Source organism: Belonocnema kinseyi, chromosome 1 (assembly GCF_010883055.1).
Source record: "Belonocnema kinseyi isolate 2016_QV_RU_SX_M_011 chromosome 1, B_treatae_v1, whole genome shotgun sequence".
NCBI lineage: Eukaryota > Metazoa > Arthropoda > Insecta > Hymenoptera > Cynipidae > Belonocnema > Belonocnema kinseyi.
In genome coordinates, this window is record NC_046657.1 from 159,296,393 (window position 1) to 159,309,771 (window position 13,379).

General features: G+C 32.2%; 1 protein-coding gene across 1 annotated transcript in view; it reads left to right on the forward strand.

Annotated features, from left to right (window-relative positions):
• LOC117180798 overlaps positions 1-12,573 on the forward strand; it is a 90,210-nt gene extending 77,637 nt beyond the window's left edge. The window contains exons 17-19 of the mRNA XM_033373308.1: positions 3,141-3,404; positions 5,776-6,004; positions 11,119-12,573. Of these exons, the coding sequence (XP_033229199.1) occupies positions 3,141-3,404; positions 5,776-6,004; positions 11,119-11,452 (827 nt within the window). The 3' untranslated portion in view covers positions 11,453-12,573. The remainder of the gene's footprint in view (positions 1-3,140; positions 3,405-5,775; positions 6,005-11,118) is intronic.
• Positions 12,574-13,379: the final 806 nt, after the last annotated feature.

Sequence of the window (13,379 nt, forward strand, 5' to 3'; positions counted from 1 at the left end):
GGGGGGGGAGTTTCAACCAATAGTCATATCTGGTTAGTGTTTTGTGCTGAGAAGTTCAAGCAACCTTCAAAGCGTTGTGTTATATGGGAGTTCATATAATCTCGTTTTCACATTCCAGGCCCATAGTGAGAAAAAAATGACATTTTTGGTTCAAAATAACGTACAGCCCACAAATATTGCGTGATTTGAATAAACAAATTTTGAAAAAAGCTGTTAAGATTTCTAAGGGAGTTTTCGAGTCTGATTTTTCAATTAGGTTTTCAATTTTTTATAAATAAACAAATATGACGAAAAAAGGGCCATTTTATCTATTTGTCGTTCACAGTGCTCGTCAATAACAGGAAAAGTGTTGAAATCGACTAAGTTTCATAAACTGATATTAGCTAAAGATGCTCCAATATTATATATATTATTAAAGAACACATTTTTTTATAAGCAAATTATTTGTTGAAAAAATATTTTATATGATTTTCCATAATTATACGTTTTTTCTAGTTATATTGCAAGAAATTTGAATGGAAATTATATGATGTTAACAAAAAATTCTCTCAAGATCATAATTCTTTATATTATAAACCAATTTTATGCACAAATGCAGTAATCAGGCATGTTTCGACAGAAAAATTCGTTTTTTTGGTGTACATTGTTCAAATTCAGAACTTTATGATATTTGTAGCAAAATTCATAATTTGTTAATTAATCTTATGATATTGAAACAAATTCATGAAACAAATTCATTATTCGGGCATTTGCTAGAAGAAAAATTCGGGTTTTTCAATGCCAGTCTTTTCAGCTGGGAACTTGATGAGAATTTCAGCAACATCCATAATAAGTTGATAAATTTTATTATTTTTTTAAAACAAATTTGATGAACAAATGCATTAATCAAGCATTTGTCTACAGAAAATTCGTTTCTTTCTATGTCAACAATTTTAATTAGGATATCGAAAAAATAAATTTTCCATCGACAGATGCTCGAATAATGCTTTTCTTTATTAAATTTGTTTTGAAAAAATCATAAAATTGGTCAAAAAATTATGAATTTTGCTGAAATTGTCATGAAGCTCCCAAATGAAAAGACTTTAATTGAAAACCCTGAATTTTTCCTTCGACAAACGCCCGAATAATGCATTTGCTTATTAAATTTGTTTGAAAAATTATAAGATTAATTAACAATTTATGAATTTTGCTAAAATTATAATAAATCACCCAATTGAAAAAAGAGGACACAGAAAAAAACGAATATTTCTGTCGAAAAATGCCTGATTACTGCATTTATACATTAAATTTGTATATAATATAAGCAATTAGAATGAAAAGAGAAATTGTTTTGATATAATATTGTTTCGATTCCAATTTCATGCAACTTAAGCGATTTCAACGATTTTTCTTTCATTTACGAGCACCGGGAACGACAAATAGAAAAAATTACATGTTTTCGTCATACGTATACTTGTTTATTTATAAAAAATTGAAAACCTATTCCAAAAATCAGACTGGACAGCTCTCTTAGAAATTTTATTAGCTTTTTTTCCAATTTTTTTGTCGAAACCGGTGAAGATTTGTGTGCTGTACGTTATTCTGAATCAAACAAGTCATTTTTTTCCCCAATGTGCGGCACTCCTTCAGGTACGAAACCAAAAACTGTTTTTTAGAGTAATCTTGTATGACATTAAAAAAAAACATTTTCTGTTTTCGGCTTTTTTTCATATCGTGCATTATTTGGCTTAAAATGTTGATTTTCGTGTTTTTCGGAATGTTGTAAATGCTATAACTCTGGTGAATTTTGGTTTTATAGAAAAAAGTAATTAGTATAAAGAGTTCGTCTGTTTGAATACTATGAATATCCGTACAGAAAATTTTTGAATTTTGAAAAAAGTGGTCTCAAAATTTCTCAAAATACGCTCACTTTTTTCATTTTTATCGAAAATGGCTGGCTAACAAACTTGATCTTTATTTCAGGACACTAAAAGAGTATACTAAAGGCCAAAACAATTGGTCAATTCTTTCGAAAGTTATCGTGCTAACAAAAAAACTCCACGGCCGGAGAGGCAGGCAGATAGACAGACTGACAGACATATTCGTGAAAACCAGCTTTTCGAATTCAGGGGGTCTTAAAAAGTGGACATTTGACAAAAACTTGGGGAGGGGGTCAAATTTTACACAAATCTAATACCTTCTCTGGTGAGAATATGAAAAAATTTCTACAACAGAAAAAAATTAATTGTCTCTGAACAAAAATAAAAAAGAGGAAAGAAAAATTATTTCTATTATTATCAGATCACAATAAAATAACATCTATAAACAGCGTTTTGGTACTCATATATGTCATATATGTATACAGGACCCTTATCAAGGTAAGACAAAAATGGGCAAGTGGGAACAGCAACGAAACAACTATGCTCTCTCTCTCTCTCCCTCTCTCTTCAATACCTGAGAATCAAGTGAGGGTCAAAAGGGAAATCCGTCATAAATACATTAAAAATAGAAAAAGTAAAAGAAAATCAAGATTGATAAAACCTCACTGTTAAATATAATTAATTCTCATGAATTTCACTATGTAAAATTTCAACATTATCCCAGTTAAAGTTCTCAAATAAATTTCAGGTATCAAAGAGAAAGCATCGTTCTTTCGTTGCTGTTCCTACCTGCTCAATTTTTTCTTACCTTCATCAGGATGCTGTATAAGTACTGAAACGTTAGTAAATATTTTTTTTTCTTTCAATTTTTATTGTGATTTGATAATAAAAATAAAAAAGACGAAAGATATAGAAAATAGAAGGAAGGGGAGTATAAAAAGGGGTTGGTTGCCTTCTCATTTTTCTTTCCAATTTTATTTTTTGGGCAACCTTTTTTTTCTTTTTTAAGATTTTTTTTTAGGATCTGTTTTCAAATTACAATAGGAATATTTTATGGTGATTGTCCAGATTTGTTGGTTGGATTCTTGTTTTTTTTAGGAGTTCTATACATTAACTTGATTATTGGACTTTATATATGCTATTAAATTTGATGGCAATCAAATTTTAATTTTGAATTTTTATTCAAGAAGAATCGAAAGTTGAATTTTCTGCTAACACAGTGGGTTATACTTTTTAACCCACGATTAAAATTAAATAACAATCAATATTTGAATGTTTCAGATGTCATTGGAAATCTGACAAATCTTGAAACGTTAGACTTGGCATACAACGAGCTGAGCGATATTTCGGATTTGGATGTCTTTAACCCACCGAATAACCTTACAAATTTGATCCTCAAGAATAATCGGTTCTCTCATCTGCCTTTTGAGAAAATCGTCCCGATGCCGAACCTGAAGCTGCTGGATGTTGAAAATAACCAATTTGTGGGATTCAATAAAAATTTGATGGCGATAATCAACAATGGGACCAAACTTAGATATAATGGTAAAATTTTTTTTTTGACTCATTATTGGGATTTAAAGGACCACATACATTGTACATTATTGACTTATGAACCTAATTTTAAAAATTAGGTAACAGCTTAAAGGGGGGGGGGGCAGACATTTTGTTACGATTTTTTACGATAGGGGGAGGGGGTGCTTTGCTCATGTACGTAATTTTGTAAAAATCGTAAAAACTTTCTCCTGAAGATTATCTTTTTAGTTATAAATTTTATTATTTGGTAGAAAAATGTCTTTAAATACTTTTTTTTTGGTTGCAAATTCAACTGTTGTGATAAAAAATAGTCTTTTTGCGTTGAAAATTCAACTGTTTGCATAGAACATCAACCTTTTGTTTAAGGTTTTTATATTTTGTTGCTGATAAGTCAACTGAAATCTTTTTTGGACGAAAACTATGTTTACTGAAAACTTCTCCTTTTGATTTATAAGTTCATCTTTTTTAGCAGAAATATTGCATCTTTCTTGAATGAACATGAAACTTCTTTGTGGAAAATTGAACCATTTCCTATAAAAATTATATTTTGTTTAAAATAAGTATTTTTGTGTTAAAAAGTCAATTGAAATCTTTTTTGTTAAAAATTCTGCTGTTTTTCTAAAATTTTTAATATTTCTCAGAAAATTCACTTTTTGTTTGAATTTAATGTTAAAATTAAATAATTTGATGTTGGAAAGAGAACTGAAACCTTTTCTGGATGAAAATTTGACTCCTTTTTTTTCTTTTTAATTAAAAATTCATATGTTTTCAGAGGAATATAACCTTTTTTTGGATAAAAATGCAACTATTTATTAAAAATTAAATTATTTTGTTAAAAATCATACTTTTTGGTGAAAAATGCTACTGTTTTGTTGAAAATTTAACTATTTATTACAAAATTTACTTTTTGTTTAAACTTTATATTTCGGTGTTGCTGTTTTTTTTATTTCTCTGTTTTAGCACGAATATCATATTTATTGGATAAAAATGCAACTACTTGGTAGAGGATTCAACTTTTTAACTAAAGAAATTCGTCTTTTTGAATTGAACATTCATTTTTATTTTATTTTTTTGTTGTTAAAAAATTCATATTCTGATCTTGAAAGGTGAACTGAAATCATTTGTCTAAACAGAAATTTCATTTTTTTTAAATAAAATGCAACTTTTTGGTTAAAACTTAATATTCTTTGTTCAAGTATTCAACTATGGTGTTTGAAAGATTTTGTTGAATCAGTTTGTTAAGAAATCATTTTTTTGTCGAAGATTTACATTTTTATTTGAAAATTCATCTCTTTGCTTAAAAATTTAACTATTTTGTTGAAAATTAATCTTTTTTAATTAAAAATTCAGCTACTTCGGTACAATTTAATCTACAGTGTTAAACATTTATTTTTGTTGTTGAAGGGTTATGTCTTTTGTTGAAAATTTAACTGTTTAGTGCAAAAACCTTTTTTTATTTTAAATTAATTTTGCAACTGATAATGTAACTTTTATATTTTTTTAAGTTTGGTCTTTTTGAGTTGGAAATGATCCTTTTTTGGTAAAACAATCATTTTCTTGGTTTAAAATATTATTTTTGTTGGGTAAAAATGCATCAGTTTCGTGTAAAATTAATTTTTGCTAAAAAAGAATATTTTTTGTCTCAAAATAAAATTTTTGTAGATAACGTTTGTTTTTTGGCTTGAAGCTTTAATAATTAAGATAAATTTTTCTTTTGTTTCTGGAGTGAAAAATTTTCATTTGTTGAAAATCGGTCTTTTTGGGTTTTCAAATTTTGTTGGTATAAATTTAATCTTTTTTGATTTGAATATAAACTATGATACTCTTTTTCTTGGAAATTTATCTTTTTAGGTTGAAAATTCAACTTTCATGTTAAAAATTTTATTATTTCATTGAAATTTCAAGTATTTTGTTAAAAATCCATCTTTTATAGTAGAAAGGACCTTTCTTGTTTAAAATAAATTAATCCTTTTAAATATTATAATTTGTATCTGAAAGACTGTTTTATTCTGTTTATAAAAAATTCTCTATTTAAAGTAATACATGATTGAAATGCTGGTATTTCAATATTAAAGATCAGGGAAATGAAAAATTTGTCAAGGAAAAATTATGGAATTTTGAAAATAAATTTCCAGGTCACCCTGTATAATCTACTGGTAAGAACTAGTAAAACATTTTGGAACCCAAAAATTACGTACAGAAAGAGAAAGGAGAGACGGTAGAAATATTTTGTTACGGTTGATTACAGGGTTGAGGGCGTCTTAGAGAGGGCCTATAATCCGTTACGTAATTCAAGTACGACCCTTGGGCCTAAGCCTAGGAATTTAAAGCCTATCTCTAACAGAAAGCCAACATATTTTTAAAATTAATTTTTTTTTAGGAAATCCTCTGCATTGCGATTGTTACGTGAGACCATTAAAAAGGTGGCTAAAAACTTTCACCGAAACTCCTCCAGAATGGTCTAAAGTGACTTGTGCAGGTCCAAGTTACGTTGAGGATAATAATCTTTCAGAAGTTACCGAAGATTTAATGACCTGTGGGGAAAGACAAATCGTTGAAGATCCCAAATTGGACATTACACCTGACCTTCGATATAGAGATCTTGAATAGTAAGTACATAAATCGCTCATTTCCTTGATTTATCAAAAATCAGTTTGTGGAGGGGCCCAGTAACAGGAATTAATGGTTTCCTAGGCAAAGGCACTAATACGTTTGTGTACACTTTCTTTCTTGATATTTTTCCACTTTCAGTATATGCAATTAAAGGCTCGGAAAGCAGAACCGAACGAGCGCTCGTGCAGTTTTTTTCCGAGACGTCAATTACAACTCACTCAAATTCTTCAGTATTCCTCCCCCATCATTCTCTCCTTGTCCCTTCTCTAAACACCATCTTCCCTGTTATCCCATCTCCTCTTGTACCCACATCTAAGTTCCCCTTCCTTTCCATTTTAACAAGCGAAATATCATCCCTTCCTCAATATCTCCTCTTTCTATACACTTCATCTGGACCCGTTTTTCCCTATATATCATCCCTTGTTCTCTTTCGTATATTCGCCCCTCCTCCCTTCTCTGCTCATATTTAAAATACCGTACTAATATATATTGCAGCCATGTCCCAACCTCTCTTATGCTTCCCTCTACCTTATTTCCATCTACCTATCCAACATCTACCCTCCAACCTACTAATCCTTTTACATATATTCTCTCCTCCGTTATCTACCCTCTTGCACCTCTCATCATTTCTACCATCCTCAATATACTTCATCCTGCCTCAATATCTCTCTATATATTTAGTAATCCTTTTTATTCTTTTCCTCTTTCCAACTTACATCCTATATACACATTTACAACTTACTCTTCCCCTCACCTCTTCAAATGAGCATCTTTACGTATTTGAGCGAAGATACTGTTAAAGAAGGAGTTGCCTGGATTGGAGTGTCCAGTATTGAACGAGGCACTCTATTATTTGTGACGTTCACAAAGCGTTCAATTTAAGTTTATTTAAAAAGGACAGGCCTTCCATAGCTACGCAAAGTGGACGTAAGATGGTCCGCCTGTAGGTTATTCTCGCGGGGAATATAGTATATGTGTATAACTCGTCTATCGTTAGTCCCACTCTGACCATGAACAGCTGAACACCTCTCCCTACTATATTTACTCTAACGACCCTATTGTCCTCTCTTTCCAGTGCCCCTAACGGATGCACATTAGAATAATGCACAAGCATCTATACTCTATTCTCTGAGAGAATAACCTACAGACTCGCATCTCCACGTACCTGGATAGTAATACTATCAAAGAAGGAGTTGCCTGGATGAAAGTGTCCAATATTGAAGCAGGTACTCAATTATTGATGACGTTCAGGGATAGTGTAGGTCAAGTTTAAAAAAAAAAGAATTGCCTAAGCAGATACAGGCCTTCCATAGCTGCGCAAAGTGGACGTAAGATGGTCCGTCTGTAGGTTATCTGTCGGAGAATAGAGTATATGTTTAGAAAAACTTATCAGTGGTGGAGCGAAAAGAGTACATAATTTATTATTCTCTTAATTTACTATTTTTCATCAATTACAAGTTTCATTGTTGTTTCCTGTTGAGAGCACTGACTTTTCCATTGTAATGATACATCAATAGCCACCTTTCTCTCGAACCGCCGACCCATAATCACACTTACCCTTCCCTGTACAAAAACGCGTAGGCTCTATTTCCAGTGCCATCTACACTTTACGTCGTCACTACTATAGCCTACTCTTTCCCTATCATTCATGATCCAACAAAGTGTATGTTCCGATTTGAGTATATGAGAGTTTTTTAAAGTTTCAAAGTTGGCAATGCCATGTATAAGCATAGACATCATTGCGCACCGGCAGCCTATGCTTATACATTGGCATTGCCAACTTTGAAACTTTAAATAACTCTCAACTACTCAAATCGGAACATACCGAAAGCATGGTCCTGCCAGGCGCAAGTAAAAAAAAGTCAACCAATCAGATTCGACACCCTAGGGCACCTGATCTTTCTGACATCTTGGATCGAGTGCGGCAGTTGGCTTCCCCTTCCATTCACGCGAATGCAGTGAGTATGGTGGGGGGCGTCGGTTCACTCCAAGTCACTCCAAGTCGAACGTATTTGAGCATCGAATTGGCGGTACCTTATGCCTTATTATGCCTATCACTATAATAGTCATACAACAACCCTTTTACATATTCTCCCTCCCTTTCTAGCCCTCTACTTTTCACACGAGGAAGTACTATTAAAATCGTTGCGCTCATCTTCTTAAATTAAAACTTACGTCCTTACGTTTATTATGTGGTTTAAGGACAGGTAATGGTCAAACTTCATTTCGAAATAATGGCTTATTTTGTGAGGTTTTCAAAAAATTAAACAAAGTAGGCGCTTCGGACCTACAAAAAAAAGGTTTTGTAGCCTATGGAGACGTTAATAAGTCGTGCCAACCTCCCAATCCCGTACTTTCTCTCCTCTAGTCTCACTATATTCCCCTACTTCCCCTTTCTATGCCTACTTCACATCCCCTCACTTTAATCTTCGCTTTCCCTCCCTTTCTTTACTTCTTCCTCCTCACTGCCCTAGCTAACACTCCCCTTCCTCTACTACCTTTCCCCAGCCATCTCTTCCCCTCCCTTAGTCACCTGTACTAAATTACTAGACCTTTCTTTCCTTGCAATGGTTTCCCCTACTTTCTTTCATTCGCTGACCGAATTTCCCCTTTATTCACTTACTACCCATTCCGATAATTTGCCCTTAATTCCCATACGTACCCTCATCTTATTTTCCCTACTTCCAGTGACCTCATTTCCCTTACATTACCTCCCCTTACTTCCATTATTCCCCTCTTCACACTTCCCTTCAAAATTTCCCACTCCCCATCCTCTTATCGTCCCCTCCTATTCCCTCACTTTCACTACTCCCCTTCCCTCATTACCCTCACATCCACTGCTACCCTTCCCTCATTTTCCCTCACTTCCATTGCTCCCCTTCTCCCATTTACCCTCCCTTTCCTACTTTCATTCTCTTCATTCCCTTTGCTTTCCCTAACTTCCCCTGCTTTATCACTTAATTCTTTTTCTCTAATCCCGCCTCACTTCGCCTACTCCCCTCCCCAAATTCTCATCACCCCCTTTTCACTAGCTTTGCCTACTCCCTTATTATTTCCCTTACTTCCCGCATCCTCATTACTTCTCTTTTCCCTTCCCTCATTTTCCTTTACGTCCACTACTCCCATCCCTAATCCTCCCCTAATTTCTCCTCGCTTCCTCTACTTTCTCTTCCTCTGCACTCTCTCACTTTCCCTAATTTCCCATTCCCTCTTAAAATTTCCCCTCATTTCCCTCCTTGGAAATGAAGTACTACAAACGGACATCACCCAACTGATACTGTAAGGATTTATGTCTTCGGCCAGGAAACCATAAAAATGAGTGAAAATTACTTCTCCAAACGTGAAATGTGCATTATATTTTCATTTTTACCCCCCCCCCCCACACACACTCTTTCAGGATGCCTTAGAAGTCACCCTCTATACGGCGATCAAATAATTTGCAGTATATTGGCCGTAAATGTTACTTTAGTGTAGTTTATTTGAAAAATCATTTTTAATGTTTAAACTAAATAATGAAATGTACTTTTTATTAATTACTAACTATCTAAATAATTTTTATTTTATCAAACAATACCCTCACAAGAGAATAAATGAATTAAACAACGTAAAGAAACAGAACCATTGAATCAATTTGTTATTATTTGCTGAAATAACTTTGTATTGTTTAAACATAACCTGTCACTAAATTAAGGTAGAAATATGTAGTTTTTCATGTCAAAATGTCACAAATTTACACCTGCTCTGCTTGATATGAGCTAATTGGTTAAAATGAAAAATCAACACGATCAATTCACTTTATTATTAATTACTTATATATATATTTTTTTCAAATATAACTTTTGACTAGAATGATCCAGAAGAATGCCAGTTTTTGCAGTTTTTTCAATAAATTGTATTAGATCCTTTTATGTTGACACATTTCATTACTTTTTCATAATTCATTAAAGAACAAATTTTTTTTCCTGAGTTACATAAATGATTAATTTTTTCGTTCGTGTTGATTCTATATTTAAATTAAATTGTTCAAATTACTCAGAAAATGTGAAAATGTTTGATATTTTGTTTTAGAAAATGGGTTAAACAAATAAAAATAGTTAAAAAAATAATGGACAAGTGGTAAAAATACCAGAAATCGTACAATTCTGCCGAATTTCTTGAAAATTTTGCACAGAAAAAACTACATTTTTCTGCCTTATTCCTGTTAAAAGTTAGATTATAGCAATACAAATATATTCAAATAATTTAAAACAAATTAAATTGACTGTTCTGATTTTTACATTGGCTAATTAGTTTATCTCGCTGTGATGGAACCGATGATTTGCAATAAAATTAAACAAATGTACTGTTTGAACAAAAATAAATTGTTTAAATAATTATTAATTAATAAATAATAAATTAAACTTTTTAATTCGTCTATTAAAAATTACCTGCAGGGAATGTACACAAAATAGCATTTACTAAAATATAGAGCAAATTACTTAATCCTCGTTTTGAGGGTGTTTTTTAGAGAATTCTGGAATTAAGCTCATTGATTCTGGTGCAAATAAAAAATGTATGCATATTTCACGTTCGGAAAAGTGATTTTAAACAGTTCCTGTAATTTTTATTCGTTTTATTAAAAATCACGCCTTCCGGTATAATATTTCTCATGTGATGGTTTCACCCGTCTTATTTTTTTTAATTACGTATTTACTTTTTTTGGTACCTCACAATATCAGCCATTTATTCAAATTTGAAAGAATGAAAAAAAATTCAACTGGTATTTGTTTTTTTTTCTTGTATCGTCAGGCAATAACGCAGGAGACAAGATTAAAACCAATTTAATATTTTCAAAAATTTGCTTACAGTCTTGTATACATTGGGATTTATTTGATTTTTTAATCAATAATTTCATTTTCAAAATACCGTATGTGCCCTTTTGGAACACCATGCCTAAAGTAACAAGAATATGAAGACGTGGGAATGACATCCGAATAAGGACCATTTTAAGTTGTCACCTAGAATGCGTAGTTGAACTGTAGCAAAGTGCCAATGTCATATGGTCTTTATCCAGTTTTCTTCATTTCGTTTGATATAAAAATTCACCCAATAATTGTTCCCAAATTTTTAGCAACGATGAAGATAATTCATGGAAAGCCACCTGGTACGTGACATCCCGAGAAGACGTGGGTGACTTTTACGTCGTGGTACGAGAAATCGGGAAGAAGCCTGTGATAGAAAAAGATGTCGTATATAATGAAAGGTCCTACAAGGTCCGAGACCTTCCAAATTCAATGACGAAGTATGAATTATGCGTTCTTGCCAGGGACTCAATTGGCAACGTCAAGCATTTCCGAAGTTCCCAATGCCAGCTTTTAAATCAGAGATTTTCTGGCTCAGGAAGTGTTTCTTTTCAGATGAACACGTTTTTATTATTGTTATCTAGTTTTTTATTGTTGATTTAAAAATGAAAAAATGTGAAGATCCAACTTTCCCTAAGTACCCAATTTGTACTCTAAATCGGTTATTCCCAAACTATAACTGACGGCAGGGTCACCTGCCGCGTCAACGGATTGACCCTTTAATTGTTATGAGATTATAACCTGTTACAAAAACTGAAACTATGAAAAGACGGCTCAGTTAAATTATTATCAACTCAATCAATTTTATTTCATTCTATAATGAGAAACAATTGAAAATTTTTTTGATAAAAGCTGCTTGATCTTTTCAGTAATAAATAAAATCTTTAAGTCCATGCAAAAGTACAATTCCTCTCAACTGGGATAAACTGGAATCTAACGATGCTGATGCAGCCTATTGACATTTAAATTACTTACATTTTACCCAATTTTCATTTCTCTCTAAGGACTCTAATCGTCTACCAATAGAAAGGTCGCGCGAAGCAAGCAACCCAAGAAACTGCAAAAAAAGTTTGGGAACCGCTGCTCTATTTCAGACCATCCTAGTTAGAAGAAATTACCGAGAGAAGCATATGTTGAACTTCCACTTCCATTTCTTCTGAAGAGCGGAAGTGAGCAGAAGTGAGCTTGAGTGGTGCCAAAGTCGCCCCTCCAACAGATATTTCGTGTCTTCGGGACTAGGCTACCTCGATAGAACGAAAGATGACCACGCGACTTTACCACCACTCCAGATAACTTCTGCTCACTCCCGTTCTTTAAAAAAATGGAAGTGGAAGAAGTGCAACATTTGTTTCGGTCGGGAATTTTCCCTCGCTGGACAGTTCTACTCTAAATGCTACATTTTTTATTTCAAGGCCTTCCATTTATTCCATTTTTATTATTTAAAACATTATCTGTTTATTTTATTCCTTCCAACAAAACTCAATGTGTGCAAAAGTAACTCAAAAAGGTATTCACCTGAAAACGTGATATTTACATTAGTGATAGTTATTAATTAATGACTGACAAATGCAACTATAATTAATGCTCTAATCTTTTAAGATATTGAGGAAAAAAAATTCTAGGCAAAACTATGTTTCCTTGAAATTTTACACAATGTTAAACACAATATTGTACAAGTTGTATAATGTATATATTTCTGTTTTATAAATAGCCGATGTTCATCATCAATTATTTATTTTGCATAAAATCTTTGAAAGTTGATTGAAACATTGTTTTCTTATTTCACCTGTCCGTCTCCATTTAGGTGGTTCAAAAATATTCATTTTTTTTTCGAAATCGTACGCATGTCGCACGGAAATTTGTTCAAATTGACGAAAAAGTTAATGAACTTTTTTGTTTGTTTTCAAAAACATTATTTTTTGGGGAGACTCAAGCCACATCACCCATATCTCCACACATAACTCCCATAAGAAATAAAGACGTTTTTGTATATTTTATTCAGAATACTCAAAATTAGCTGAATTGAGTTGAAACTCAACATTTCCCTTCACAATTAGCCATGTGTATCGCCCCCATGACTCCGTTTTACAGGATCGCAAAAAAACTCCATAAGTGAAAAATGGGTTTTTCGAGATTTTGGCGCTAATTATGATTTTTTGGCGTTTCTTTATGGTTGAAAGCGATTTTCTCTTAGAATAGACCTAGAAAGTCGCGGTGTTTTGAAAAATGTTCCCTTTTTTCCAATTTTCATTTAAAGTGAGGTTATACTTAATTAATTTCAACAAACATAATTTCTCAAACAATTTATTATTATTGTTAATAATATTCTGTTAGAATAATGCTAGAGATTTTCAGTTTTTTTTTAAATTTTTTGTCCAGCTTCCAATTAGAGTAAGGTAAATAATTAATTAAAGTTTAAAAAATATTGTTTAAACAATTCATTTTTTTACTAATATTTAATTTTAATCATTTCAAAAAGTTGCGGTTTTTCTGAAATTTTCAACTACTATTTGTCTACGTTTTCCTTGTA